Here is a 27,019-nt window from a genome sequence, read left to right as displayed (position 1 = left end):
AAGGCCAATAAATGGATGGGTGACTTAAAGTTAATTGACTAATTGTGGGATTTTTTTTTTCTCATTTTCTCACACAAATGAGCTCTGATCTTGAAATTTGTCGCGACGACCTATGAACTCAAAGCGAGAAAGTTTTAGATAACACTTCAGTCGATCATTTCAGACCGGTTTTAGCGTCACCTATGTTAAGCTACGCTGAGCAAGGCCAATAAATGGATGGGTGACTTAAACATTTTATTGGGAATAAAGGGAGAACGGGCTCTAGTCTTGATTTTAAATCATTACGTGAAAGTAAAATCAAAAAATCAAATCAAGAATGATAATAAACTGAATATTAAACAAATTAGGTAGGTACATAGGTATTCTTTAACCACGATCGAATAAACTACGGGATAAAAAATTCCCGGAGGGACGGACTCAGCTTGTTTGGGTTTTTTGGCGTTTTGGTTTTCTGGACAAAATTTGCACCACCATTTTCGTGTTCCTGGTATAAAGACCTTTATTTGATATATAGGTCGACCAGGTTTGGATAGGTAAGTCCTTCTATGGGGACAGACTGAACAAATCAAATGTTCAACGGTCATGTTTCACTTTAACTTATTTGAAATTAATCTTTTCCGTTAAACCTACCTACATCCATTGTGCTCAATTTTTCATACAAAATATCTTCTCTTGAAAAAATTGCTTCGAAAAATACTGGGTTATTTACGAGTAAAATGTCTAAAAAGTTCTATAAACATTAATGTGTTTGTGCGCATACGTTTCTGCGCATTTCTTTCTGCTCCTCCGCAAGCGTGCTTGCATACTGGCGCCACCTAGCGGACAAAAAAAAAACTGCGTAAATACTGACGTCACACATCTTTGAACTCTTTCATTAGAACGGAAAATAAAAATTGAATTTTCGACCTTTTACAATTATTTTTTCGGATCTCAGATTTAGATTTTTCTCAACTTTTTACATAGGAATCGACCATTTATTTATATTTTTTACCCATTTGCAACTGCTCCATTGAGATAAGATTGATATATCACCCATCCTCACTATCCTGGCTTTAGAGAATTACGAAGCCATACATGAAAAGCAGGATAATATTATTACCTCTTACATACTACAATCATGGTTTAATGGTTTTATAAATATCAACACAAAGAATTGGCATTCAGCTTTTTCCAGATAATTATTCAGTAGCTACGCCAGTGAAATTCATGTTGGATATCTATGGAAACCTTATGATGCATCATTCGCTGTAATCATATCGCTTGTGTTTTTATCGGATATCAATAAAATTGTTCTGTATAGTCTCAAGAAAATTTAATGTTTAATAAACATCGGACAAAATTAAACATATCTAGCACCAACAAGGGTTGAAACTTCCTCCTCAGTTGAGCAATATTGGAAAAGTTATGTCCCCGAAATCGAAGAGAGAAGGAAGACATGATAGGAGAAAGCCAGCCGTTCCGAGAACGAACATTATCCCATCAGGATAAAATCCGCCCTGAGCGGGAAAGTACCTATAAGTAAGAGGTTCGGGCTACAAACAAGTAATTTTTGGTACAGGGTTCATACGTTTTAAAAGGAAAATCCAAGTTCAACAGCAATCCTTTGGCATGCGTCCAATCAACTAGAAACACTTTCTAATTGGATTTCAACAAATTCAGGGAAGAAAAAAAAAAAAAAAAAATGGAAAGGTCACGGGACATGCTTATATGAAGCAATTATCCACTTCATGTGAAATAAAAAAAAATGGAAAGGTCACGTGACATGCTTATATGAAGCAATTATCCACTTCATGTGAAATCATTACACAAGGAAACATATTTGTGCACTTGCCAAAACAATTAACAACATCAATGATTGTTTCAACGAGTTAATACGATGGCGAATTCTCTTGCGATGTTAGGGGGGAAATACGACAATCTGAAATGGGTTCACGATTTATGAGATGACTAATCAATCACGATTGAATTTATTTTGTTTTATCTTTTTAATATATGTTATGTGGTGATATGCCAAAACTACCTTGTAACGGAATATTAAAACAAAAAGTTTCCGACTAGCTGAATTTATAGTTTGGTGTAGGATAGGTGACAAGAGATTCCATATTCATTTGATTCTACATAATATGTAGGGGAAATACGACAATCTGAAATGGGTTCACGATTTATGAGATGACTAATCAATCACGATTGAATTTATTTTGTTTTATCTTTTTAATATCATATGTTATGAGGTGATATGCCAAAACTACCTTGTAACGAAATATTAAAACAAAAAGTTTCCGACTATTAGCTGAATTTATAGTTTGGTGTAAGAAGAGGTGACAAGAGATTCCATATTTATTTTATTCTACATAACATGTAGGTACCTAATTGATAATATTTTCGATAGCATTGACAAGAGATATTCTACCGCTATGAGGACATTCGTGAAATGAACAAAATCTAGGTGCCGTCTTGTTTCAGATACCAGAAGCTGTCTTACCTGTGATAAAGTACTTGCTGAATTGGAAAAGATCGATGATGATACTGATATTTTTGGAGTGGACTTTGTTAAAATCAATGACAAACGATTGGCTAAGCATTATGGAATCAAGAACTTTCCTGCACTCACCTATTTCAGAGAAAAGGAACCTATTATTTACGATGGTAAGTAGCTCCAACATTTTTAACACGCCAGATTTACAAAACAATAATAAAATTTAGAGTTGAGGTAGACAATTTTATTGCTTGTCGATTATATTAACATTGTAAAGAAAACGAGACAAAATTCATCAGACACATTCTTTCAAATAGGGTAAATGAATTTACAATAGAGACCAGTATTTGTAATTACAATGGCTTTCATTGTACAAAAACTATTCTTGACAGTTTTCAAAATTCGTTCGATTCGAATTTCATCAGAATTACTGGTGTTAATGCCGGAATGATTAGGTATTCCTCAAATTCAATTACCTTCCCGGTTTTTGGTTTTCATGGACAGATAGAGACATCTTAGAGCGCTCCCTCAATCTTTTCTTTTTCTTAATTCTCTCCCAGGTGACTTGATGGACGAAGAAAATGTGCTGGACTTCCTAACCAGTTTAGAGGCCATGGACTTGCCCGACAGAATTGAAGAGGTGAACGCCAAAATTTTGAACAAAATTGTAGAGGATACAGAATTCGTTGCCGTACTATTTTGTAAGTAAGCATCGAGCCCGTTGTGTAAATGTCGTGCTCTTATTAGAATAGCTTAGAGCCAGGTTGTAGCGTCTCAAGTTGATTTGAGGCCAAAGTTCATTTCAACATAAGGACCCTGAACCTGGGGGTTAGTCAAAGGATTTTTTTTTTCTTTTAAATAATAAAACTGATTGTCTACATGTAATCCAGTATGATAGTTTTAGTTCTGTCACAGAAATGTGTGTCAGATTTTAGTTAGTTCCATTACCACCGCGAATTTTGTATAAATCAAGCTTTCATACTATTTATTGATAAATTTTATAAGAATCATCCTTAATGTTGGTAATTGGAATACTATGCATGTTTTATCTTGAATCTCTTAAATACCAACGAATATTGTTGAGATAACATATTAGCTTTGAAATACTTAAACTGATGTTTAGTGTCTTAGTAATATACATTAGTGTAGAGTTGTACACCTTTTGTGTTCAAAGTTCTATAAGTTTCACACCCACGAGTTAGCACTTGGCAAGCTTCGTCAGTTTTCATCGCAACTTTATAAATTACTCGTATCATATTAAACATCCCTATCCACCCATGAATGGTGTGAAAATTATACATCATATTTTATTCATTTTCAGTATGTACATAATAGCCTTTTTTCCAAGTGGGCGTGGAACTGTGGCAAATGCTTTGTTTATACTTTCTTATATGTTGCTAATTTTAATATGTTTTAATTTTTGTGAACGATTTGTTCTTCGATTGCTGATTTTTAGGCCCGGATGATAAGAGCTGTGCACCGCCCCACCAAAGTGAGTACCAAATTTAGCAAACTCAATATCAGGGTGACATTGTAATCCTTTGTCTCGTGTTCATCCTGTAAATTATTGAACATTTTCATCCTCTGTAGATTATGTAGACATTTTGAAAATGTACTGACCTTTATTTCCTTGTTAATCCCCTACCCCTTCCATAACGATGTCTTGATAGCATTTCTTAATTTATGATTAACATATGTTTATTAAGTCAGAGGTGGTTATCTTCCATTGTTGAGTAAACTTCCTTTTGCTACACCCTATATCTCTCTCCTATTGTCTTCGCCGAAAACACGAGAACCGAGAAAAAACTTCGATTCAACTCTAGTGCTTACCACTCTTACCAGACAACCAATTAAGTAAGACACCCTGTAACTCTATCTGAGGTTGAAGTTAAGATAAGTTAAGACAAATTTCTTACAATACATATTTGAAACCCTCAAATTCCGGCATCCTTTTCAATTCCCTATTCAAATTAAGAAAGAATCAGAAACAATATCAAGATTAAGCGAAAAACTGATTTTCTGTACCATCAAACATTTTCTCAAAAACTGAGAAATACTTTAACAATATTGCCATCAATTTCCAGACAAGCCCAACTGCAAGAGATGTTCGAAAGCACTGCAGGAGTTAGAGAACATTGACGACGAGGCGGATCAATTAGGAATAGGATTTGTGAAAATTTCGGATGAGTCGTTAGCTGAAGAATACAATCTGGGAGAGCTGCCAAAACTTGTCTACTACAGACACCAGATACCCATCATATATGAAAGTGAGTTTCTAACAGAAGGCGGCTCGGTGCATGTGTCATAAAAATTAAAAAAATATTAATGATAAAGAGATGAAACAACATTAGGAGCTAGACAACAGATAGGGATATAGCTACTATTCAAATTATCAAAATTGATTTTGCTCTAATCTTTGCTTTTTTCTTCTTTTTAATGTCCAATGTAGGTATGCCTTGTTGTTCTTCTGTTCCAATTTGGTAATAATTTTACTTGTGTACCATCTTGTATTCATTAAACTCTTCAATAACACATGCTGCTGCTTTGGACATGAGCCACAGTCCACTCCTGTCATTTGGTTTATCAAATCCATGAGCTTCAGTAAATTTGTGAAATCCTTTGCCATCTACACGTACAACAATAAAGCAGTTTGGTAAACACCTGTCATGGGACTCGAACTCTCGTACATATTCAAATTTACTTTTGGCCATGCTGCAGGCCAAGCTGAAATGGGACTTTGGTGTAAAGAGCTCACCTCTAGCAACTAACTTACAGAACTGCAACACTCCTGTACTGAATAACTTTGGAACCATTGAGATTTACACCATATGTGAGGGTCGGTACGTTTTATCGGTTCATCTACTCTAGGATTTTCTTTTTGAAAGACAAAATTAAAAAGAAGTACATTAGTACAAGGGAAAACTAGAAAAGCGAATAAGTAATAAGTTACCGGTAAAAAACTTAAAAAGTAAAAATAAAAAGTGGTTCATCTACTCTAGGATTTTCTTTTTGAAAGACAAAATTAAAAAGAAGTACATTAGTACAAGGGAAAACTAGAAAAGCGAATAAGTTACCAGTAAAAAACTTAAAAAGTAAAAAATTGAAGTTGAAAATTTTGAAATTTGAATTTTTTGTCACGTGCAAGAAACCCGATTTTTTCCAGATGATCGGATCAGACTTGCAAGCGATTTTTTTCATGTGATTTTTTTTTATCACTGGCGCGAAATTTTTAAAATTTTCTATTCCCAAAAATCCCAAATAAAAATGTGAAGTGACAGTTCTTTATTACTTTTTTGTTAGTTTTTCTTCTGAAAAATTAAATTTATCTTTAAACATTCTTGCTTTCTTGCTGAAGTACAAGGTATGTGAGAAAACCTGTGAGAAAAAATATGCCTGTCGGATTAAGATGAGACCAAGAAAATTGTAAGACGTAGGTATGTTCACTTTGTTATTTACCTACCAGTGATTAGGTATTGCACAACAATATTTCTATTAAAACACTTACCAAAATGTCTGTGTATCACGATGAGATAGAGATAGAGGACTTTGAGTATGATGAAGATGACGAGACCTACTACTACCCATGCCCATGTGGTGATCGGTTTCAGATCACAAAGGAACAGTTGAAGGCTGGAGAAGATGTTGCAACATGTCCCACATGCTCATTGATTATCAAAGTTATCTATGACATTGAAACTTTTCTTGAGGCTGAGAAAGATGACATAAAAAGTACAAGCTCTTCTACTCATGTAGCCCTCTGTAATTAAATCTGTGATGTTGATGCTAAGTGATTCTTGTAACTCCAATGAGCAGATCAATGTAACAACTACTGCTCTACCTCAGGTAGACTATAACATTGATCCTTCTCACATTTACCCCTACTGTTTCAATAACTTTCTTTCCAAAAATAAACCCTTTATCTTGAAATCTTGTGTAAATGAATGGAATAGCTCCCTACATTGGGTTCAAAATAAGCAACCTAACTTTGAATATCTCTCTAACCACTATGGAGACATTGAGGTACCTGTTGCTAATTGTAACTCGTACTATTTCAATGCTCATGAAAAAACTAATATGACATTAAAGGAATACACAATTTACTGGCAAAATAAAATTGATGGAAAGCTCTCAGAGACAGAACCCCTCTATTATTTGAAAGACTGGCATTTTACTAGAGATTTTAAAACTGAAGACATTTATCGAGTACCCAATGTGTTCTCTTCTGACTGGTTAAATGAGTATTATTCTGAGCACCTAGAACACAAGGATGATTACAGATTTGTATACATGGGTCCAAAAGAAACATGGACTCCTCTTCATGCAGATGTATTCCATTCATATAGTTGGTCTGTCAATATTTGTGGTAGAAAACAATGGTTGTTACTAGCTCCAGGGAATGAAAAATACTTCAAAGACTCAATGGGAAATTTGATCTCAGATATGAGGAGTGTTGACTGGTCTACATTACCTAGGGATACAGTCATCATTGTTGAGCAAGAGGCTGGGGATAGTATATTTGTTCCATCAGGCTGGCATCATCAGGTCACCAACTTAGAACATACAATTTCCATCAATCATAATTGGATCAATGGGACTAATATTGATCATGTGTACCATGAAATGGTGTCTCATTTGGAAGCTGTAAAAAAGGAAATTGATGACTGTAAAGACATGGACGACTGGACATCACATTGTCAACTCATGTTGCAAGTCAGCTTTGGAATCAATTTCAGACAGTTCTTTGATATGCTCAAGTTTATCTGTCAGAAAAGGTTGACATCATTGAAGAATGGAACAACAATCCGGGTATGTTAAAAATGTAGTTAGTTACCTTCATAAAAATTAAAAAAAAATATTAATGATAAAGAGATGAAACAACATTAGGAGCTAGACAACAGATAGGGATATAGCTACTATTCAAATTATCAAAATTGATTTTGCTCTAATCTTTGCTTTTTTCTTCTTTTTAATGTCTAATGTAGGTATGCCTTGTTGTTCTTCTGTTCCAATTTGGTAATAATTTTACTTGTGTACCATCTTGTATTTTTCAGCTATATGGCAATTGGATTCTAAGTTTGGATCACACCATGTTTGATTTGAGGAAAGCAAGTGATGTTCTGAAGCTATGTGCACAACATGAAGACTGGGATCTTAAATTAGAGACAAATAAATTAATAGAAGACTTAAACTCTTCAATTTAATAAACCATCATGTGCATGAGCCACTTTGTTAGATACTTGTTCCCTACAGAATGTTCACTGTTCAACAGTGCAGACTGTAGGGGGAAAGACCTGAAAATTTTGAAAATAAAAATAAATACAAGCATGTATAGGAACCACATGGAATATTTGATGGCTTTTATATTTTATAAATATTGGTACATTGTTAAAGTACATGTTTTAATTTTTTGTACAGAAATATAATCTAAAGTTCAAACATCTACAATATAATTTGTTATAATTATATTACCTGACTTTTATGTTATTTATCTTGAATGTCTTAAAAGAATACTATGACAAAATGTGTAACAGTGTAAGTATGTATGTGTACCTAAACTTGTACAAACAGCTTGTGTCAAATAGTGGTGGACATAATACATACTGAACATGGCAGGTAGAATGTGTGGGGAATCTACCCAGAAGGATACGTAGAGTACTCTGTACTTTATGTCATCACGTCCCAATATCATATAGTCTGATTCAAATTAAGGCAATATAGTAATTAGTTAAGTATAAGCTATGTCATGTTAAAAAATAAAAATAACAAAGTGTTCTTCACCTGACTAAGTTGGATGGGATAGTCTGATACATTTCATCGGGAATGTTCTAAAATAAATAAAACGAAAATCTAAGAGAGATCAGCGTGAATCAGAAAGTACCTTATAGACAGTTCTTCCTTTCAGACAAGATAAAAAAAGATATAGTGAGGGTGGGTAAAAATTACGAATTCGACTAAAAACATAAGCCTTTTCTTTTTATTTCTTCGATTTTGGTCTTAGCTGGATATAAATACTAGATGGATGGTAAGTTTATGAGTCGGAACTATTAAGATTAGATGTATTATTATATATAGTTTCAATCAATGAGTCAGTTGTACATCTTATATTTAGTACTTCAAGATTATTGACTACGTATTATATGGTTTCAAAAGCTAAAAATATGTGCGTCATGACGTTTTGTACGTACATCACAATTTTTATCTACAACCTACTTTGTAGATAAGAATTGTGATGTACGTAAAACGAGTACTCGACAAATAGGACCAGTATAGAGAGGTTTGAAAATACGATGGAAACAGCTTCTTTGTATCTATTCTTGCTTCTAGTGGACATAAAGACAAGATGAGATATACTATTAAAGAGTCGACACTTTTGAATGTACGTAACTCAAGATAAGACTATATTATTTTCAGAATTCAAAAGCATACCTTAACGTTCATCACAAATTCATCTACAACCCAATCCTTTGTGTAGAAGTAGGAATAATAAGGAGCAATAGAAAATAAAAAATACGAACATATCATTCAATAAGAAGGCAGTTGTCTATTATATCGTATCTTGCACTGTTATACCTACTACACTCTACTCCATCCTTGGCGTAGTGTCAATCTGCTTTCTTTGTCGATGAGACACCGCTTGTACGCGACGGAACCCGGGTCGATTCCCGGTGGGGTCAAGAAATTTGTATCATGCAAATGATTGATCCCGTGACTGGCTGGTGCGGGGCCCCCTCAGCCTCGTGAGGAAAATGAGTAGCTATGACATGTAAATGCGCATAGCGACCGGTGCCAGCATGGTAGGTAAACATTGGTTGTTAGGATTATTGAGATATGTATTGGGAAAAATCCTACAATGCTGCAGTGAGCACCAAAGTTGTGACATAATAACACAAAGAAATTGCATTTACATTTACGCAACAGAAGAAGAAAAACACGAACATTTCCATTTCCAAGTAAGAAGTAATAATCAAAAATATCTACCTAGATCTAATACTGACATACGGAACATTACGTTCAAAGGACACAATCTACTTAATGGAACATGTTAAATTTACCAACAACTTATTCTATTGAATATTTCATGGACTTTTTATTTAATAAAGTAAAAATAAACACGCGAAAACGTGGCTGACTATTCAAAATCATCTAGGATTCAAAACAAAATTTATCCCAAGTTTGGGATAAATTTTAATAATACTATAATAAAAGCTTCTAGATTTTTTCCATAAGTGTGAATAAATAACACATGTTTTAAAAATATACCACTATGAAACCAAAAGTTTTATATATGAAACCAATACGAGTTGCTATTTGTACACCATCTAGGATTCAAAACAAAATTTATCCCAAGTTTGGGATAAATTTTAATAATACTATAATAAAAGCTTCTAGATTTTTTCCATAAGTTTGAATAAATAACACATGTTTTAAAAATATACCACTATGAAACCAAAAGTTTTATAAAGGAAACCAATACGAGTTGCTATTTGTACAAACCTTATACCCCTTATACCTAGGTAGGTACTGATGGGGAAAAATTCCCTAGAAAAAGTTACATATTAGCTAAGGACAAATTATTGTTGTTTATTTGTCCAAATGAGAAGCATTATGTAGACAAAAAAGTATTAATGTACATCCAAATTTTTGAACTCTTATGTATGAATGTAAGTAGGTGAGTATAGTAGAATTTTCCATCTCAATCAGAATAATAAATTTCAGTTCAAAGGTGAACTTTTTTTGCCACACTTTTACATGTAAACGTGTTATACAATGAATCTTATAACAGCTTAGCCATGGACAAGATTTAAAGAAAAAAAAAAAAATACAAATACATGGTAAGATAAGGAAACAGAAACTTGATGAAATACAAAATAATGATATAATTATATTGGCATTTCAAACACAGGAAGGGGAAGGAAGAGGAAATATCCCACTGAACATATAGGTATTTGCTAGAACTTACCTTATAGTAGTCCATTTTCCTTTGCTAGGAATCATTCATCATTGCATTTAGGATCATTATCTCCTTCTCCATGGTGTTCTTTTCTTTGTGGGTTTTTACTTTTCTTCTTGTTGTTTCCTTTCAAATTTTCTTGAGCCACATTTCTGAATTTAACAAAGACTATTTCACAGCTATTAGCACCAATTTCCTGACATACAGGCATGTCTACAGATGAGTCCAAAATATGGGGATTCTCATTCCAGAATTTATCATTAATGATATCACAGTTCAGAGGTACATACACAGTATTGCACACAGGACTCCCAGTAGAGCTAGGTACAAGAGACTTGATAATTATTGTCCCTTTTTTGTAGAGCTCACATTCATTGTTGTAATTAATCTTACAATCCTTGAACAAAAGTTCATGTTTCTCTGATGATACTGTTCCTCGAAGGATTTTTTCTGCCTGTAAAGAATATTAAGAAATTCAATAATATTCAGTATATTACCTTTTTGTTTACTCTACCAAGAATTGAACCTGTGGCTTGAATTCTATGATAGTAGTGAGGTTGCCCACAATTTTTCTCATGCTCATAGCGAATGGCAGAAGGTGGAGTAAACATAGGACTTACCTACTAAGTATAGTATATCTCTTTATTTTTGAACAACTTTTTTTTTTTTTTTCAACAAAATACTCAAGTATATTTATTCACAATTCATGGACAGCCATAACATAATAAATTAAAAGAAATAACAATAAAGAAGAAGAAAGAAATATGTAACTGAAGAAAGAATAGGGGAAAATAGAGAAGAAAAGATGGCGAAAAATAAAAAAAAAAAAAATGGCAAATGGCAGAAGGTGGAGTAAACATAGTACTTACCTACTATAGCATATAGTTTTAGCTTATCTTTTAAAGCATTTCCCACAAACAAAGTAACTTCCCCAACTTGTCAATCTAATGTATAGGTACCTATAGGTAAATAACCAACTTATCCTCACCTCTTGTTTGGAATGCCCACACTTTTGAACCAATCCCCAAAATGCAGTATTGTACAAGTTATTTATATGAGCATCAGCTTGCCGCCAACTCAAATAGTCTCTCAAGTTTCTCACAGTGGGGTACAAAATAACCCTAGAATCAAATGCTGGTGGATATTTCAACTTCTTACAGCAGAACTTATCCCAGTAGAATCCATAACTAGATGTGAACAAACTGCATACAACAGATGCTATCTTATCAGCTCTTCTATTGTAAATGTTTGTGTTGCGCGAAAATATGAAGCTGTATTCATCACTTTGGCCATATGCACAACAGATATCATTAAACTCTTCAATAACACATGCTGCTGCTTTGGACATGAGCCACAGTCCACTCCTGTCATTTGGTTTATCAAATCCATGAGCTTCGGTAAATTTGTGAAATCCTTTGCCATCTACACGTACAACAATAAAGCAGTTTGGTAAACATCTGTCATGGGACTCGAACTCCATGAAGCATGAACAAGTGGTAACCTTCGGGGTATGGCTGAAATTAAGCCAGTCAATGTAATCAAAGCCTGAGTACCTACTGTTCTTACCAATCTTGTGTAGAACCAGCTGTTTCAATGGCTACCTGGCAAACAAGCGACGAAATACTGCTTCAAAGTAAATGATCCAGCATGAAGCATGAACAAGTGGTAACCTTCGGGGTATGGCTGAAATTAAGCCAGTCAATGTAATCAAAGCCTGAGTACCTACTGTTCTTACAAATCCTCTGTAGAACCAGCTGTTTCAATGGCTACCTGGCAAACGAGCGACGAAATACTGCTTCAAAGTAAATGATTCAGCCACCCACGATCCTAGGCAAGACATTCTGAACGATGCTTTTATATGGAGGGCATCGGTGTATCCTTAGTAGCAAAGTTGCCGGCTCTCTTCATAATTTTGATAGGCGTGTTCCTCAAGCAACTAAAAAATAGATACATCGTTATTAATTTTCATAATTTGCAACCCAAAAACTTCTTTTTCAAGGTATTAAGTTAAAGTAGACATAGTGTATCCGTTAGAAGGTACCCATAGTATAGTACCTATCTCATGAAAGTAAAAGTAATTTAACCATTTCATCCAGAGGGAATCGGAATGCAAAAAAAAACACTGCGTGGTATTTGGGACTTGTTGCCTCGTGGAGGCAGAAGGTACCCATAGTATAGTACCTATCTCATGAAAGTAAAAGTAATTTAACCATTTCATCCAGAGGGAATCGGAATGCAAAAAAAAAAACACTGCGTGGTATTTGGGACTTGTTGCCTCGTGGAGGTCATTCTCATTCACCAACTACTGTGAGGTACCAACAGGGGGGTACAGGGGATGAGCAACTGCATAACAACCAACAAGGTAGCTAGGTATAACGATTGCAATCACCTCACAGCTGATTCAGAACACTATTTTTACTTTGGTAGACAGAAAATACAGGATGTATCAAAGTTTTTTAGGAGGGGCCAAACGAGAAATTCACTCGCACACGTTTTATTTTCAACCCAGAGAGCGGTGCTCTCAAGGTTACTTATGAGCAAATTTTTAAGAAATAGAAACAAATTACGTTATTTACATCCATCGACAGAAAATACAGGATGTATCAAAGTTTTTTAGGAGGGGCCAAACGAGAAATTCACTCGCACACGTTTTATTTTCAACCCAGAGAGCAGTGCTCTCAAGGTTACTTATGAGCAAATTTTTAAGAAATAGAAACAAATTACGTTATTTACATCCATTCGCATTAGAAGACACGGAAAAACCAGTTACCTCGGCGGTGACCTTTGACCAGTTGGATTGGACTTCACGAGGTATCACGATTCCCGAGGTACAACACCACCTAATGAAGTACTCCTATAATCCAATACCACATAAAAATAGCCTCAGATTCATTCGAGCAGGGGGCAGAATAAAACAAGTTATTCTAATCCTGTTATAGTTATGAGGGAACCCCCTGTATATGGAAACCAATGGCACTGCATTCAACATGATCCAACAACCAAGCTACGTGGGATCTACGTGCACGTCACGGATACGTATAGAAAACGTTACGGTTACGTAGACCTCGGAGTTCGTGAATCATCAACCAAGGAGGGGAGACCCCACCACAATACTACAGTGCAGACGCGAGTCACAAGCAGGGCCGAAGTTATGGAAGTACTCTCTCGGTAACATCTAACTAACCCTCCTCCTTTATTCCCTTTTTTCTCTATTTCTCTTTCTTTCTCTCTCTCTCTCTCTCTCTCACTGTATTTTCACTCCCTTTGGACTTTTAGTCCTCTCTTAACCTTGACCTGACACTTCTTATTTCCCTTTTCTTCACATTGAAGAGGTTGAATGATGCCATGGTTTGATGGCTATAGTGTTGCTCTAGTTTTATTAATCAGTATATGCATGACAAAAAAATTTATGTTAAAAATTGGTCACAGTCAAAAATGGGATGGATCTTTTTTAAAGGTAGTTATTTGCAATTTCCATTGGCCCTAATTTTATTGTCTCTTCATTATGATTTCATAGGTTTTTAGGACCCATCTTTCCAATGTCCTAATTTTTCCCCTTTGGTCCTTGCTTCATCAATCAATCCACTTGATTTTTGGTAGGATTTCATAGGTTTTTAGGACCCATCTTTCCAATGTCCTAATTTTTCCCCTTTGGTCCTTGCTTCATCAATCAATCCACTTGATTTTTTGGTATCTCTTTCTTTTTTTAATTGGCACCTACATACCCAATTTCTTTATTCCAATCTAGATCTTCCCTTTCTCCATTGAAAATTAATTTTTTTTCTTCATCTGTTAAAAAATAAAAAAAAAAAACAACTCTAGGCCTTCTCTACTGTTAAACCTTGTTCTTTTATTTATTTATTTTAATCTCCCTTAAATACCTTGAATTCCCAACATGTTGTTATGTCCTCACGATTATTTCCATGTTAGGTTTTGTCACATTTGTGGCTGGTACATAGTTATTAGTTTGCACACAGTTTTCAGAAGGAATGAACCATATAGGTAGGTGAATCTTTAACTCTTGAATCTTGATGCTTGGATTACTGAGGGATTGTATTGAAAAGTAAGTACCTCTAATTTCATTTTTTATAACTTCGTGAAGTCCAATCCAACTGGTCAAAGGTCACCGCCGAGGTAACTGGTTTTTCCGTGTCTTCTAATGCGGATGGATGTAAATAACGTAATTTGTTTCTATTTCTTAAAAATTTGCTCATAAGTAACCTTGAGAGCACCGCTCTCTGGGTTGAAAATAAAACGTGTGCGAGTGAATTTCTCGTTTGGCCCCTCCTAAAAAACTTTGATACATCCTGTATTTTCTGTCTACCAAAGTAAAAATAGTGTTCTGAATCAGCTGTGAGGTGATTGCAATCGTTATACCTAGCTACCTTGTTGGTTGTTATGCAGTTGCTCATCCCCTGTACCCCCCTGTTGGTACCTCACAGTAGTTGGTGAATGAGAATGACCTCCACGAGGCAACAAGTCCCAAATACCACGCAGTGTTTTTTTTTTTGCATTCCGATTCCCTCTGGATGAAATGGTTAAATTACTTTTACTTTCATGAGATAGGTACTATACTATGGGTACCTTCTAACGGATACACTATGTCTACTTTAACTTAATACCTTGAAAAAGAAGTTTTTGGGTTGCAAATTATGAAAATTAATAACGATGTATCTATTTTTTAGTTGCTTGAGGAACACGCCTATCAAAATTATGAAGAGAGCCGGCAACTTTGCTACTAAGGATACACCGATGCCCTCCATATAAAAGCATCGTTCAGAATGTCTTGCCTAGGATCGTGGGTGGCTGAATCATTTACTTTGAAGCAGTATTTCGTCGCTCGTTTGCCAGGTAGCCATTGAAACAGCTGGTTCTACAGAGGATTTGTAAGAACAGTAGGTACTCAGGCTTTGATTACATTGACTGGCTTAATTTCAGCCATACCCCGAAGGTTACCACTTGTTCATGCTTCATGAATTTTTCCTGTGGGCTCTGGAAGAGCTTTTCCGTGAAATCTGCGTCATATTGAAATCCATGTTATGGTGGACGTCTTCATCGAAATCCCGGATAATTTGGTTAAAATTAGAGAGACGAATAGCCTGAGAAAGGAGATGACGTGTTCACATTAAAACGTATTGGAAACGTATATTTGTCATGAAAATGTTGAGAATCCCTGTAGAATATCTGGAAATTTCCATGAAGAAATTATTCACGTCGCAGAAACTTCTAGAAACGTCATAAAACGATTATCGATTCGCCCTCGTTTACAGTCGGTAAAGATCGTAGCCAATCAGATTCCAGTATTCTTGAGGAAGGGCATCGATCGGTCGAGGCTATAAATAGGAGTCAAATCGGAATTACGTCGTATTTTTCACTGAACGTTCAAATTGTGTGGTTGCGTTTCTTCGTCTTTTCATTTCGTTTTTTCTTTAATTTCTTTGTCTTGTAATAGTATTGAAAATGAGTGCTTTTGTTGAGGAGGTAAGTTTTTTGAGTATTTCTTTATGTTTTAAATGTTATTATTTGAACTATTAAGATTTTTCATGGTCTTTATGTTCCTACTCAGGGTGACCTCGTTTCACCATATTGCGCATTACTTTATATGGACGCGTCATCAAGACCAAGGATGTTCTTTTCTTTTTTTCTCTCAAGATTATTTTCTTTCACTTGTTCATTTGATCTCTATTAATATATTATTTTTTCTTCAACAATCGTAAATTCTGGTCGTCTACTGGTTTGGAGAGATTGAAGTTAATATTTCAAAATCTGTGATGAAAGGTGAAAGTGTGAAGTCTTAAAGTAAAAATTTTCAAGTGTGGGTAATAGTCTAATGTCTACGATATAAGGTTGTCTACGGTTTAAAAGTGGTGTTCGTCAACTTCTTGGTCATATGCACCACCCATGGTAAAAGGCAAAAGTATCAAGTCGATTAAAGGTTAAAAATATACGAGTAAGTGCAGGTAAAAGTCAAATGTCAAGGATTTAAGGGTAAAGTCTACGATTGAAGTAAAAAGTTCAAAGTCCATGATTAAAGGTAAATTTTTTTGAGTCGATTGAAGGTATAAAATTACAAGTGAAGGTAAAAGTCTAATGTTTTCAAATTAAGGTTTCGAAGTTTCATGTATTTCAACTCAAAACAAATTGTTTACATGTTACAAGCACAAAATAGTAATAGAAAATCTAAAATTAAAAATAAAAAGAGTTTTTACTTATTTCTAGTAACCAGATAACAATCATCTGGGTAACGGGGGTTTGTGAGGACATCAGGCACATTCTAGGCCACTAAATCGGAATCGGAACACGTCAGGAATTCATCTTGCCGACCATCATTACACCTCCAATTTCCTAATATCCACTTGGTTCTACTTCTTCATCGTACCTCTCTCTCTCTCTTTCTCTCTCTCTCTCTCTCTCTCTCTCTCTCTCTCTCTCACACACACACACATCAGAAAAGGTTGACATCATTGAAGAATGGAACAACAATCCAGGTATGTTAAAAATGTAGTTAGTTACCTTCATAAAAATTAAAAAAAAATATTAATGATAAAGAGATGAAACAACATTAGGAGCTAGACAACAGATAGGGATATAGCTACTATTCAAATTATCAAAATTGATTTTGCTCTAATCTTTGCTTTTTTCTTCTTTTTAATGTCTAATGTAGGTATGCCTTGTTGTTCTTCTGTTCCAATTTGGTAATAATTTTACTTGTGTACCATCTTGTGAACATGGGTGACCAAATTAATTTAACCAAGCTCAAGATATGTCAAAACATTCTTGTGATGTTTGGCCTTAAAATATTTTTTTGTCTAAATGTTCTAAATAGTAAATACCTACAAAGCCTTAAACTATCTTACAGTATAAGATGATTAGACCCAGAATGATTTATAGTAATGATCAGACAAAAATAAATTCATTTGTTGATTAATTAAAATCGTCATCTCAATAATTAGGTATGTTCCATGGGGTCAGTACGTCAATACCAAGTACCAACATGAATTCACATGTGCACACCATTATTCCTTTGGTGCCATCTCCTTACCTAATAGTAAAGCAATCGTCGAGAGTAAAATTAAATGCACACTTTCTTTCCCAAGAATACTTGAGTAATTTCAGCAGGTTTACTCCACTCCAAATATTCCTGGTACAATATTGCTCTCAATAAAATTGTATCCAATTCAATGCAGAACCCTCAGCACTATTTTTGACATGTAATATTGATGCTTCATTACACCAATATATCAAAACAGGATAAAACTTGACAGTGGATTCAAGGAAAGGATTCATTATTTAGTCAACCATTGTTAAACATACTTTTTAACTTGAAGACAGATACTGCAAAAACTCGTCTGTTGACGCCTTCATACAAATCAAAATGCAGACTTGTTTCTTGTATCCAAGTCTGTGTTGGGTTGAGAATTGTGTGGGAAAACTTCTCTTAACTCTCGTGTATCAATTGCATGTTGAAAGACAGATAGGAAAATGAAGAGACACCTTCTCATCATAAACACCACAGTCACTAGTTCTGAGCAGAGCCTACTCAAAAATCTAAATCAACCAAAACTTAGATCATTCGCTTTAGAGTTCAGCTTACGTGACCATTGTCAATACTATCAGCCCATGTCGTCACAGGTCATCCAGCCGACAAACTGATATCTGAATGACGCCTATAACAAAATAAATAAACATTTGGGTTTCAAATTTTGTAAAACAAAAACACGTCCAACTCAAGGATAGGTGTCCCTGGAAAAAGAACCAAGTAGGTATTTTTCAACAAAATACTCAAGTATATTTATTCACAATTCATGGACAGCCATAACATAATAAATTAAAAGAAATAACAAGAAAGAAATATGTAACTGAAGAAAGAATAGGGGAAAATAGAGAAGAAAAGATGGCGAAAAATAAAAGAAAAAGAACCAAGTAGGTACGTTGCGAGTTGCGACATATTGTGACATAATTATGTCCATGTCCACGAGGGCTTTAAGTTCAGTAACCAGTAGACGACCAGAATTTACGATTGTTGAAGAAAAAATAATATATTAATAGAGATCAAATGAACAAGTGAAAGAAAATATCTTTAGAGAGAAAAGATAATAAATTAAAAGAAATAACAATAAAGAAGAAGAAAGAAATATGTAACTGAAGAAAGAATAGGGGAAAATAGAGAAGAAAAGATGGCGAAAAATAAAAAAAAAATGGCAAATGGCAGAAGGTGGAGTAAACATAGTACTTACCTACTATAGCATATAGTTTTAGCTTATCTTTTAAAGCATTTCCCACAAACAAAGTAACTTCCCCAACTTGTCAATCTAATGTATAGGTACCTATAGGTAAATAACCAACTTATCCTCACCTCTTGTTTGGAATGCCCACACTTTTGAACCAATCCCCAAAATGCAGTATTGTACAAGTTATTTATATGAGCATCAGCTTGCCGCCAACTCAAATAGTCTCTCAAGTTTCTCACAGTGGGGTACAAAATAACCCTAGAATCAAATGCTGGTGGATATTTCAACTTCTTACAGCAGAACTTATCCCAGTAGAATCCATAACTAGATGTGAACAAACTGCATACAACAGATGCTATCTTATCAGCTCTTCTATTGTAAATGTTTGTGTTGCGCGAAAATATGAAGCTGTATTCATCACTTTGGCCATATGCACAACAGATATCATTAAACTCTTCAATCAGAAAGAAATAATAGTACTTGCATTAACTTTCTCACCCATTGGTCTCAGTTAATCCCATTTAAGGCTGGACCTAATATTAGTGTTCTACCAAACCAGAGTGTTTTAGGCCAGTAGGTAGCATTGTGTATAAATCTACACCATACTAGAAAAATACCTACCTATGCACCACACCATCATAAAGGTAGCTAACTGTACAAAAATCTAAAGTCAATTCATATTGGGTACATACCTTCACTGGAACATTGTGATTTGTTGAATGCAAAGGACACCCATAGCAATAAGCCACCCAACTTCTTATCAGTTCACACTACAACAAATCCTATGGATGGGTAATTTGTACAAATTGGTGTATTTTATTTACCAAATTAAAAATCAGCAAGCTCTAGGGAAATTTCTGCATTCAATTTGGTCTGGAATAAGTTAAAACATACCAAAATATTCAAGATATGGATTTGTTAAAATTTGGCAGGTGGGAAGAGAGAAAGATAATATCTCAGAATAGACATGTTAATATCTGGGACTGTACAAGATACACGTAAATATGGACCATGTATAAATGGGTACATGTATTGTATACATGAATATATCGAAATATTCACATGAATACCTCAGAATAGACTAGAATATATCATATCAAGGATACTCCAGGACATAAATATCACCGAATAGACACGCGTGAAGATCCTGCAATAAGAGAGAAAGTGAAAACGTGAATATACCGGCCTTTATACTGATCCCAGCGAAAACTTGAAGGTGGAGGTAGAAGACGCTCAATTTTGGCTCCCACTCTTGTGTAGGAATTCGTACAGTTTGGGCAACTCGTGCTCTAGACGAATAACTCGGATTTGGGACACAAGAGACCAGGTTTGAATGTCTGAGGATTTGTCCGGACCAGCGTAGGTCACCAAATAGGAGATCAAGTCCTGAGAACCATCCTTGTCCAGGTCTGCCAGAAGCACTGAAAGAACAAAGGATGGTGATAATACATATGTGGATAATGGATATTACAGAGAGAGAGAAAAAAAAAAGATGGAGAGCCCCCATCCTTGTCCAGGTCTGCCAGAAGCACTGAAAGAACAAAGGATAGTGATAATACATATGTGGATAATGGATATTACAGAGAGAGAGAGAAAAAAAAAAGATGGAGAGACCAAAGACTTTACCAAGTTTTAATTTTGTACCTATCACGCATATTTTTGCAATCAAAATTGAAAGAAAAAGTTCAACAGTTATCAAGTCAGACCAAAACAAAATTATCAAGTTTAAAATAAATAAGCACTATAAGCAGTCCTGTGCTATAAAAATGATACTGGAACTTGGCCTGGCGCACTGCTGTACACTCAGATAAACTGTATTCTGTAACTCATAAAATACAGAAGACTTTAGACTGTACCGGGTACAGGATCTTTCTTAGTCTCATTCGAGCAGGGCACAAGGTAAAGTATTCTCTTCTACTGTAGTTGTAATATTTTTTAGTCTCATTCGAGCAGGACACAAGGTAAAGTATTCTCTTCTACTGTAGTTGTAATATTTTTTAGTCTCATTCGAGCAGGACACAAGGTAAAGTATTCTCTTCTACTGTAGTTGTAATATTTTTTAGTCTCATTCGAGCAGGACACAAGGAAAAGTATTCTCTTCTACTGTAGTTGTAATATTTTTTAGTCTCATTCGAGCAGGACACAAGGTAAAGTATTCTCTTCTACTGTAGTTGTAATATCTTTTAGTCTCATTCGAGCAGGACACAAGGTAAAGTATTCTCTTCTACTGTAGTTGTAATATTTTTTTAGTCTCATTCGAGCAGGACACAAGGTAAAGTATTCTCTTCTACTGTAGTTGTAATATTTTTTAGGCAAGGTATTGTACTATAGTTGTAACAACTCACGAGAATACTCCTGTAGGGAGGTTCCAGGCTGACAGGAATTGGAATGGCACAGTTGTATGATGTCACTCTGACTGGCATTCACTATGTGAGGTCCCGGGGTTCCATCAGGACTGAACATGACTAGAACAATGCGCTCCTGCAGATGACGAATGATGATGATCTTGTCCTTATCGTAGTAATCTTCTTGCTCCTCCTGAAATGAAGAGGAATTTTAGGTCCGGACTGCAAGAATTCTTTTTCTCTATTCCCTTGTAGACGTCCTTAAAAACACTGTGATTAAACTCAACTCTGATGTTGAAAAAAAAAAAACGAATTTGGCTCAGGCTCCAGTTGCTCTCAATTGTTCATACAATTTTACCTACTGTAAATGTGTCAATACTACAATAAGTAGTATTTGCTTGGTTTATAGAAAGACATATTATGTATTTATCGAAACGAAGTTTTTTTAAGAAGTTTGATAGGGGGAACTGTAACTCCTAAGGTGAAACACCGAAATCGAGAGAAGAAAGACGGGATAGGAGAAAGCCAGCCGTTCCGAGAACGAACGAACATCCACAAACAAAAGAAAAATCCTTTACCTTGTCTGGCTGCCACTCCCAGTATTTGAGCAGGAATCCGTTGGCAGCATTGTTGAAGTGTATGATGAGGGGTTGCATGATGTAGGTCTTGGACGCATTAAACGAATACACCGTATGATTCGTATCGTCTGATATATTAACCACCGCACTACAATGATCTGGACACACGCCCGTGTTCTCGATCACCAAATGGTACTTGTCCAGAGTAAGCGTGTTCTGTCGCTTGGTGGACTTGTGCTGAGGAGGCAGTTTGGCAACAGGGGGTGAGGCAGTGTTGCCGTTGGCAGTGTGAGAGGCAGACTCGTCGATGTTGGAGGACGCGGTGGATTTACTTCTTGACTTGTACAAGTCGCTAATGCTGACGGACGCTACGCGTTCTGGGGAAGAAAAGTAATTTACCTCACCTATTAAGTAAGTAGAAAACTTGAAAGTGTGGTTGTAAAGGTACTCATATGCAAAAAGGAGGTGGCAGATTCAAATTCTTATCTGTGTATAAATGGAAACACTTTCAATTGCTTAAACCATACTCGTATTCATCAGGATTCGGATTTTTTTCCCCAACCACCTCAATTTTTCCATTAGTTATTTCCTCACAAGGCTGAGTGCACCCTAAAGTAGGCACTTGTTCAATGTCATAGGATTACTTAAATCACTTTTGTTTTAAAGAATGGAAAACAGAGATGAGTGCACCCTAAAGTAGGCACTTGTTCAATGTCATAGGATTACTTAAATCACTTTTGTTTTAAAGAATGGAAAACAGAGATTTTTTTATACTAACCTCTTTCTCCCTGGACACATACATAGATGACAGTGTCTGGACTGGTCAGGTTGAGTCCAGTCATTTGGTCGCAGTCTTCCTTCACCAGAGGTGTGCCTATCTGTACTCCATTAGATCCAGACAGCAAAGCCAGCTGATACTTGCTAGGTCCCATGTAGGAGATGAGTACAAGGTCATTGACCCCGTCCCCTGTCAGGTCATCAACAATGAGAGGGAACTTCATCTTCCCATCTTTGTACCCATTGTTGGTTTTACGCCAGAGCAGATTACCTGGAAGCAAAGAGGGGGAGAAAAAGTTGAATGGTTTCTTCAAATTAAATTGATCCCAAGGGCAAAATAAACCTAAAACCTTTACAAATTGAGGTTGTCTGAAGGCATGTGATGTGTTCTAATTTTCAATCACTCAACCCCAATTAATTAAATACTTAGTAAGTGAATTATGTAAGGTTTGGTATTTTGTAACAAGTAAGAATTGGTGCTTTATTCAGGCTGTTGAAGTAGGACAAGTAGGTACTTGAGAGTTATTTATTTCAGTGGGTTACTGAATTTATCAAAACTGTACTTTCTACTCACCTGTAGCTTGAGAGAGCACAGCCAGGTATCCATTATCGGCAATCACAATACAGTCCAGCACACCATCCAAATTTATATCAATCAAACCACAATCTACTTCTTTAGGAACATTGTTAAGTGTCTTCCGCCACAGCTCTACAGGCCGTACACTGTCCAAAGCAATGAGACCTCCACCTGTAGGAGGTGGTTGACCACTGCGCAGAGACATTTGGCGTCTTTCAAATATTGGACTTCTCATCATGAATAGTAGCTTGTCTCGAGCAATAGTTATGGGACCTTCCAATTCTGAAATGAAAATCAATAAGAACATGATAAAAGACTATTCTAGTCAGTGATCCTAACCTTTCTTATCAATAGGCTATATAACAGACTCTAGTGAAGATTGATGATACAAGCCATAAGACAAGCCTGATTCAAATTAATCTGATCATCTTGTATTTTTCAGCTATATGGCAATTGGATTCTAAGTTTGGATCACACCATGTTTGATTTGAGGAAAGCAAGTGATGTTCTGAAGCTATGTGCACAACATGAAGACTGGGATCTTAAATTAGAGACAAATAAATTAATAGAAGACTTAAACTCTTCAATTTAATAAACCATCATGTGCATGAGCCACTTTGTTAGATACTTGTTCCCTACAGAATGTTCACTGTTCAACAGTGCAGACTGTAGGGGGAAAAACCTGAAAATTTTGAAAATAAAAATAAATACAAGCATGTATAGGAACCACATGGAATATTTGATGGCTTTTATATTTTATAAATATTGGTACATTGTTAAAGTACATGTTTTAATTTTTTGTACAGAAATATAATCTAAAGTTCAAACATCTACAATATAATTTGTTATAATTATATTACCTGACTTTTATGTTATTTATCTTGAATGTCTTAAAAGAATACTATGACAAAATGTGTAACAGTGTAAGTATGTATGTGTACCTAAACTTGTACAAACAGCTTGTGTCAAATAGTGGTGGACATAATACTGAACTGGCAGGTAGAATGTGTGGGGAATCTACCCAGAGGTACGTAGAGTACTCTGTACTTTATGTCATCACGTCCAAATATTATTATTAGGCAATATAAATATAAGTATAACTATGTCATGTTAAAAAATAAAAATACAAAGTGTCTTCACAAGACTTGTAGGAAGTTAAATATCACGGGAATTTTCTAAAAAATAAAACGAAAATCTAAGAGAGATCAGAGTGAATCAAAAGTACCTACACTTCCTCGACAAGAAAAAAAGAAGAGGGGGGGGAAAAAATACGAATAAAAAACAAGCCTTTTCTTTTATTCTATTTTGTTCTAGTGGATATAAAACAAGATGGAATATATAAAGTTTATGAGTCGGCACTTTTAAGTACTTAAAGATTATGACTAGATTATGTTTCAAAATCAAATGGTATACGTTTTTACGTACATCACAATTTTATCTACAACCTACTTTGTAGAGAAGAAGGAATAAAAGGAGCAACAGAAGAAGAAAAACACGAACATTTCCATTTCCAAGTAAGAAGTAATAATCAAAAATATCTACCTAGATCTAATACTGACATATGGATGGGTATTGCTATTTTAATTTCTTCTTCAGTAACAAGTAGGATCTACCAATTTCACTGAAAATATACCTACTTTTCTCCAACAAATGTGTCTACTTCAATCATTTAATCCAAAAGCAGATAACAGAATGGTGAAATGTGTGGATGGGTATTGCTATTTTAATTTCTTCTTCAGTAACAAGTAGGATCTACCAATTTCACTGAAAATATACCTACTTTTCTCCAACAATGTGTCATCAGAAGAATAATGTAATAGCATTAACTGGATTAGATTAAAAAGGGAAACTTTCTTCAATTTTTTTATTTTTACTTTCCTATCCTTACTTCAATCATTTAATCCAAAAGCAGATAACAGAATGGTGAAATGTGAATGACGTCATAGTCGTCATACTTGATTATCGTTCTAACAGTGTTGCCAGTTGCCTTTTTTGTTAAGCGTATTTTTTCCAAAGGCGTTTTTATTTAGATGATTGTGGATGTTTTCTGAAGTCCCGGGTTCGATTCCCGGCGGGATCAAAGTTTTTCTTCTTTATTCGGGGTGTATGCATGCAGCCTCGTGAGGAACAGTGAGTTGCCTTTTTTGTTAAGCGTATTTTTTCCAAAGGCGTTTTTATTTAGATGATTGTGGATGTTTTCTGAAGTCCCGGGTTCGATTCCCGACGGGATCAAAGTTTTTCTTCTTTATTCGGGGTGTATGCATGCAGCCTCGTGAGGAACAGTGAACACATATAGATACCAGTGGCGGCATTACCAATGTAAAAAGATTATTGACATACCTAAGTTGAGGGTGCGGCAACCTGCGGGTGCGGCAGTGAGTAGACGCATGAACATCTCCTGGTATGCGGCCAAATGGAGACGACATGCACTCACGCAGATCTCCTTGCGGCAAACGAGAGGGTAATTTACGTCTCAAATTACTGGGGAAGAAAGATTTGATGAGAAAGAAGAGGACACGGAAAGTAAGTAAGTTGAGGGTTTGATTCCCGCCTGGAGCGAACTTTATCCTCAGACATATTGTTTTCAGGCCAGAAGTACCTGTTCGATTCCTGGTCGGATCACACTGCCTCATGAGGAAAATTGAGTAGATTATTAAAACATCAAGTCGAGGGTTTGATTCCCGACGTGGAGCGAACGTGGTACTTGTGCAGAAGTCACGTCCGTGGAATATTGCTGCCAAAGGAACTGGCACAAACAAGCAGTTACCAGTGTTATTATAGGGTTAGGTTAAACGCAAAAAGGAGTTTTCACAATTAGAGCAGTGATTAGAGTGTTATTAGTTATTATAGGGTTAGGTTAAATACAAAAAGGAGCAACATGGAACTGGCACAAACAAGCAGTTACCAGTGTTATTATAGGGTTAGGTTAAACGCAAAAAGGAGTTTTCACAATTAGAGCAGTGATTAGTGTTATTAGTTATTATAGGGTTACGTTAAATACAAAAAGGAGCAACATACAGTACTCAATGATCAAATTTGGAGAGCAAAATAATGTTGGTTTTATTACTGATGTTATGCTTAAGTTACAGAACCTAAATTTTAAACTCTTGATCTATGATTACACATGTACATTTTTATACCCTCCCTCCCTCCCTATTCAAATAGAATTGTTTGACTTTGACCCTCAGATTCTTCAGTCTTCTTTGACCAGCCTAGGGGCCCACTCAGCCTCGTGAGGAAAATGAGTAGCTATGACATATAAATGCGCATAGCGACCGGTGCCAGCATGGTAGGTAGGTAGGTAAACATTGGATTTTAGGATTATTGAGATATTGGAAAAATCCTACAATTCTGCAGTGAGCACCAAAGTTGTGACATAATAACACAAAGAAACTGCATTTACATTTCTCAACAATCGAAGTGAATTCCAAGTTTTAGTTCGATGCTTTTGTATTTATCTGATCCACTGTAACTCTCGAACAGACCGAACGGTTTTGTCCGATTTTAATGAATTTTTTTCATACCTACCTACTTTTTTTTTCAACAGTTCCATTTTCAGGAGGAGGCGGGCGAGGGGCCCGGGTTTTATTTTTGCTGCTTTACTGTGGGGTGAACTTTGAAAATTTGCAGCATCCACCCCCCCTCTCTCGTAGAACCCCCTTTTTCCCTTCTTCTTTACGCTAATGTATGAGTTATTGCTACGGAGGAAACGCCAACATCTTCTTTGTGTATTTATGAATAAAAATTTCAAAATTAAACATTGAGGATCTAGTGGAGGGGCTGAACAATGACACCAGTGGCGAAGGGTTTCTTTGCCGTTTTTGTGGCTATTACAGCTACAAATACTCCCGCCGGTAAGTAGGTACCTAGTGGATGGAGCTTCATTTAACTGATTCTGCAATAGAGGATATCAAGTGGATCTAGTGGAGGGGCTGAACAATGACACCAGTGGCGAAGGGTTTCTTTGCCGTTTTTGTGGCTATTACAGCTACAAATACTCCCGCGGTAAGTACCTAGTGGATGGAGCTTCATTTGACTGATTCTGCAATAGAGGATATCAAGGCATTTGCAGCAATGCCAGCTT

At 35.7% G+C, this 27,019-nt stretch overlaps 5 protein-coding genes and 2 long non-coding RNA genes across 7 annotated transcripts in view; 5 read left to right on the top strand and 2 right to left on the bottom strand.

The window, feature by feature from the left end:
- LOC103505958 overlaps positions 1–4,784 on the top strand; it is a 10,451-nt gene extending 5,667 nt beyond the window's left edge. The window contains exons 2-5 of the mRNA XM_008470341.3: positions 2,464–2,646; positions 3,037–3,177; positions 3,933–3,968; positions 4,561–4,784. Of these exons, the coding sequence (XP_008468563.1) occupies positions 2,464–2,646; positions 3,037–3,177; positions 3,933–3,968; positions 4,561–4,784 (584 nt within the window). The remainder of the gene's footprint in view (positions 1–2,463; positions 2,647–3,036; positions 3,178–3,932; positions 3,969–4,560) is intronic.
- Positions 4,785–5,728: 944 nt separating this feature from the next.
- On the top strand, positions 5,729–6,309 carry LOC103505599 (DPH3 homolog). Its single transcript, XM_008469948.3, has one exon. The coding sequence runs from the start codon at positions 5,986–5,988 to the stop codon at positions 6,241–6,243; it is 258 nt and encodes an 85-aa protein (XP_008468170.1). The 5' UTR covers positions 5,729–5,985; the 3' UTR covers positions 6,244–6,309.
- Positions 6,218–7,946, top strand: LOC103505609 (jmjC domain-containing protein 4). Its single transcript, XM_008469959.3, has 2 exons — positions 6,218–7,282; positions 7,528–7,946. The coding sequence occupies exons 1-2, from the start codon at positions 6,251–6,253 to the stop codon at positions 7,675–7,677; spliced, it is 1,182 nt and encodes a 393-aa protein (XP_008468181.1). The 5' UTR covers positions 6,218–6,250; the 3' UTR covers positions 7,678–7,946.
- A 2,368-nt stretch (positions 7,947–10,314) lies between these two features.
- Positions 10,315–11,907, bottom strand: LOC103505947 (tRNA(His) guanylyltransferase). The gene is made up of 2 exons (XM_008470331.3): positions 11,416–11,907; positions 10,315–10,881 (listed from the first exon to the last, which is right to left on the bottom strand). Exons 1-2 carry the CDS (start codon positions 11,905–11,907, stop codon positions 10,468–10,470), a joined length of 906 nt encoding a protein of 301 aa, XP_008468553.1. The 3' UTR covers positions 10,315–10,467.
- A 1,807-nt stretch (positions 11,908–13,714) lies between these two features.
- LOC113465994 lies at positions 13,715–14,267 on the top strand. The gene is made up of 2 exons (XR_003390550.1): positions 13,715–13,944; positions 14,038–14,267. It is a non-coding gene; the product is annotated as an uncharacterized LOC113465994 (long non-coding RNA).
- A 2,604-nt stretch (positions 14,268–16,871) lies between these two features.
- On the top strand, positions 16,872–23,799 carry LOC113465992. Its single transcript, XR_003390549.1, has 2 exons — positions 16,872–16,915; positions 23,378–23,799. It is a non-coding gene; the product is annotated as an uncharacterized LOC113465992 (long non-coding RNA).
- LOC103505617 lies at positions 19,583–23,310 on the bottom strand. Its single transcript, XM_008469972.3, has 5 exons — positions 22,933–23,310; positions 22,360–22,629; positions 21,582–21,958; positions 21,004–21,196; positions 19,583–20,079 (listed from the first exon to the last, which is right to left on the bottom strand). The coding sequence occupies exons 1-5, from the start codon at positions 23,240–23,242 to the stop codon at positions 19,892–19,894; spliced, it is 1,338 nt and encodes a 445-aa protein (XP_008468194.2). The 5' UTR covers positions 23,243–23,310; the 3' UTR covers positions 19,583–19,891.
- Positions 23,800–27,019: the final 3,220 nt, after the last annotated feature.

This window comes from Diaphorina citri, unplaced genomic scaffold (assembly GCF_000475195.1).
Source record: "Diaphorina citri unplaced genomic scaffold, Diaci psyllid genome assembly version 1.1 scaffold10, whole genome shotgun sequence".
NCBI lineage: Eukaryota > Metazoa > Arthropoda > Insecta > Hemiptera > Psyllidae > Diaphorina > Diaphorina citri.
Note: the sequence above shows the minus strand (reverse complement) of the source record. Positions and strands in the feature narration are given on the sequence as shown.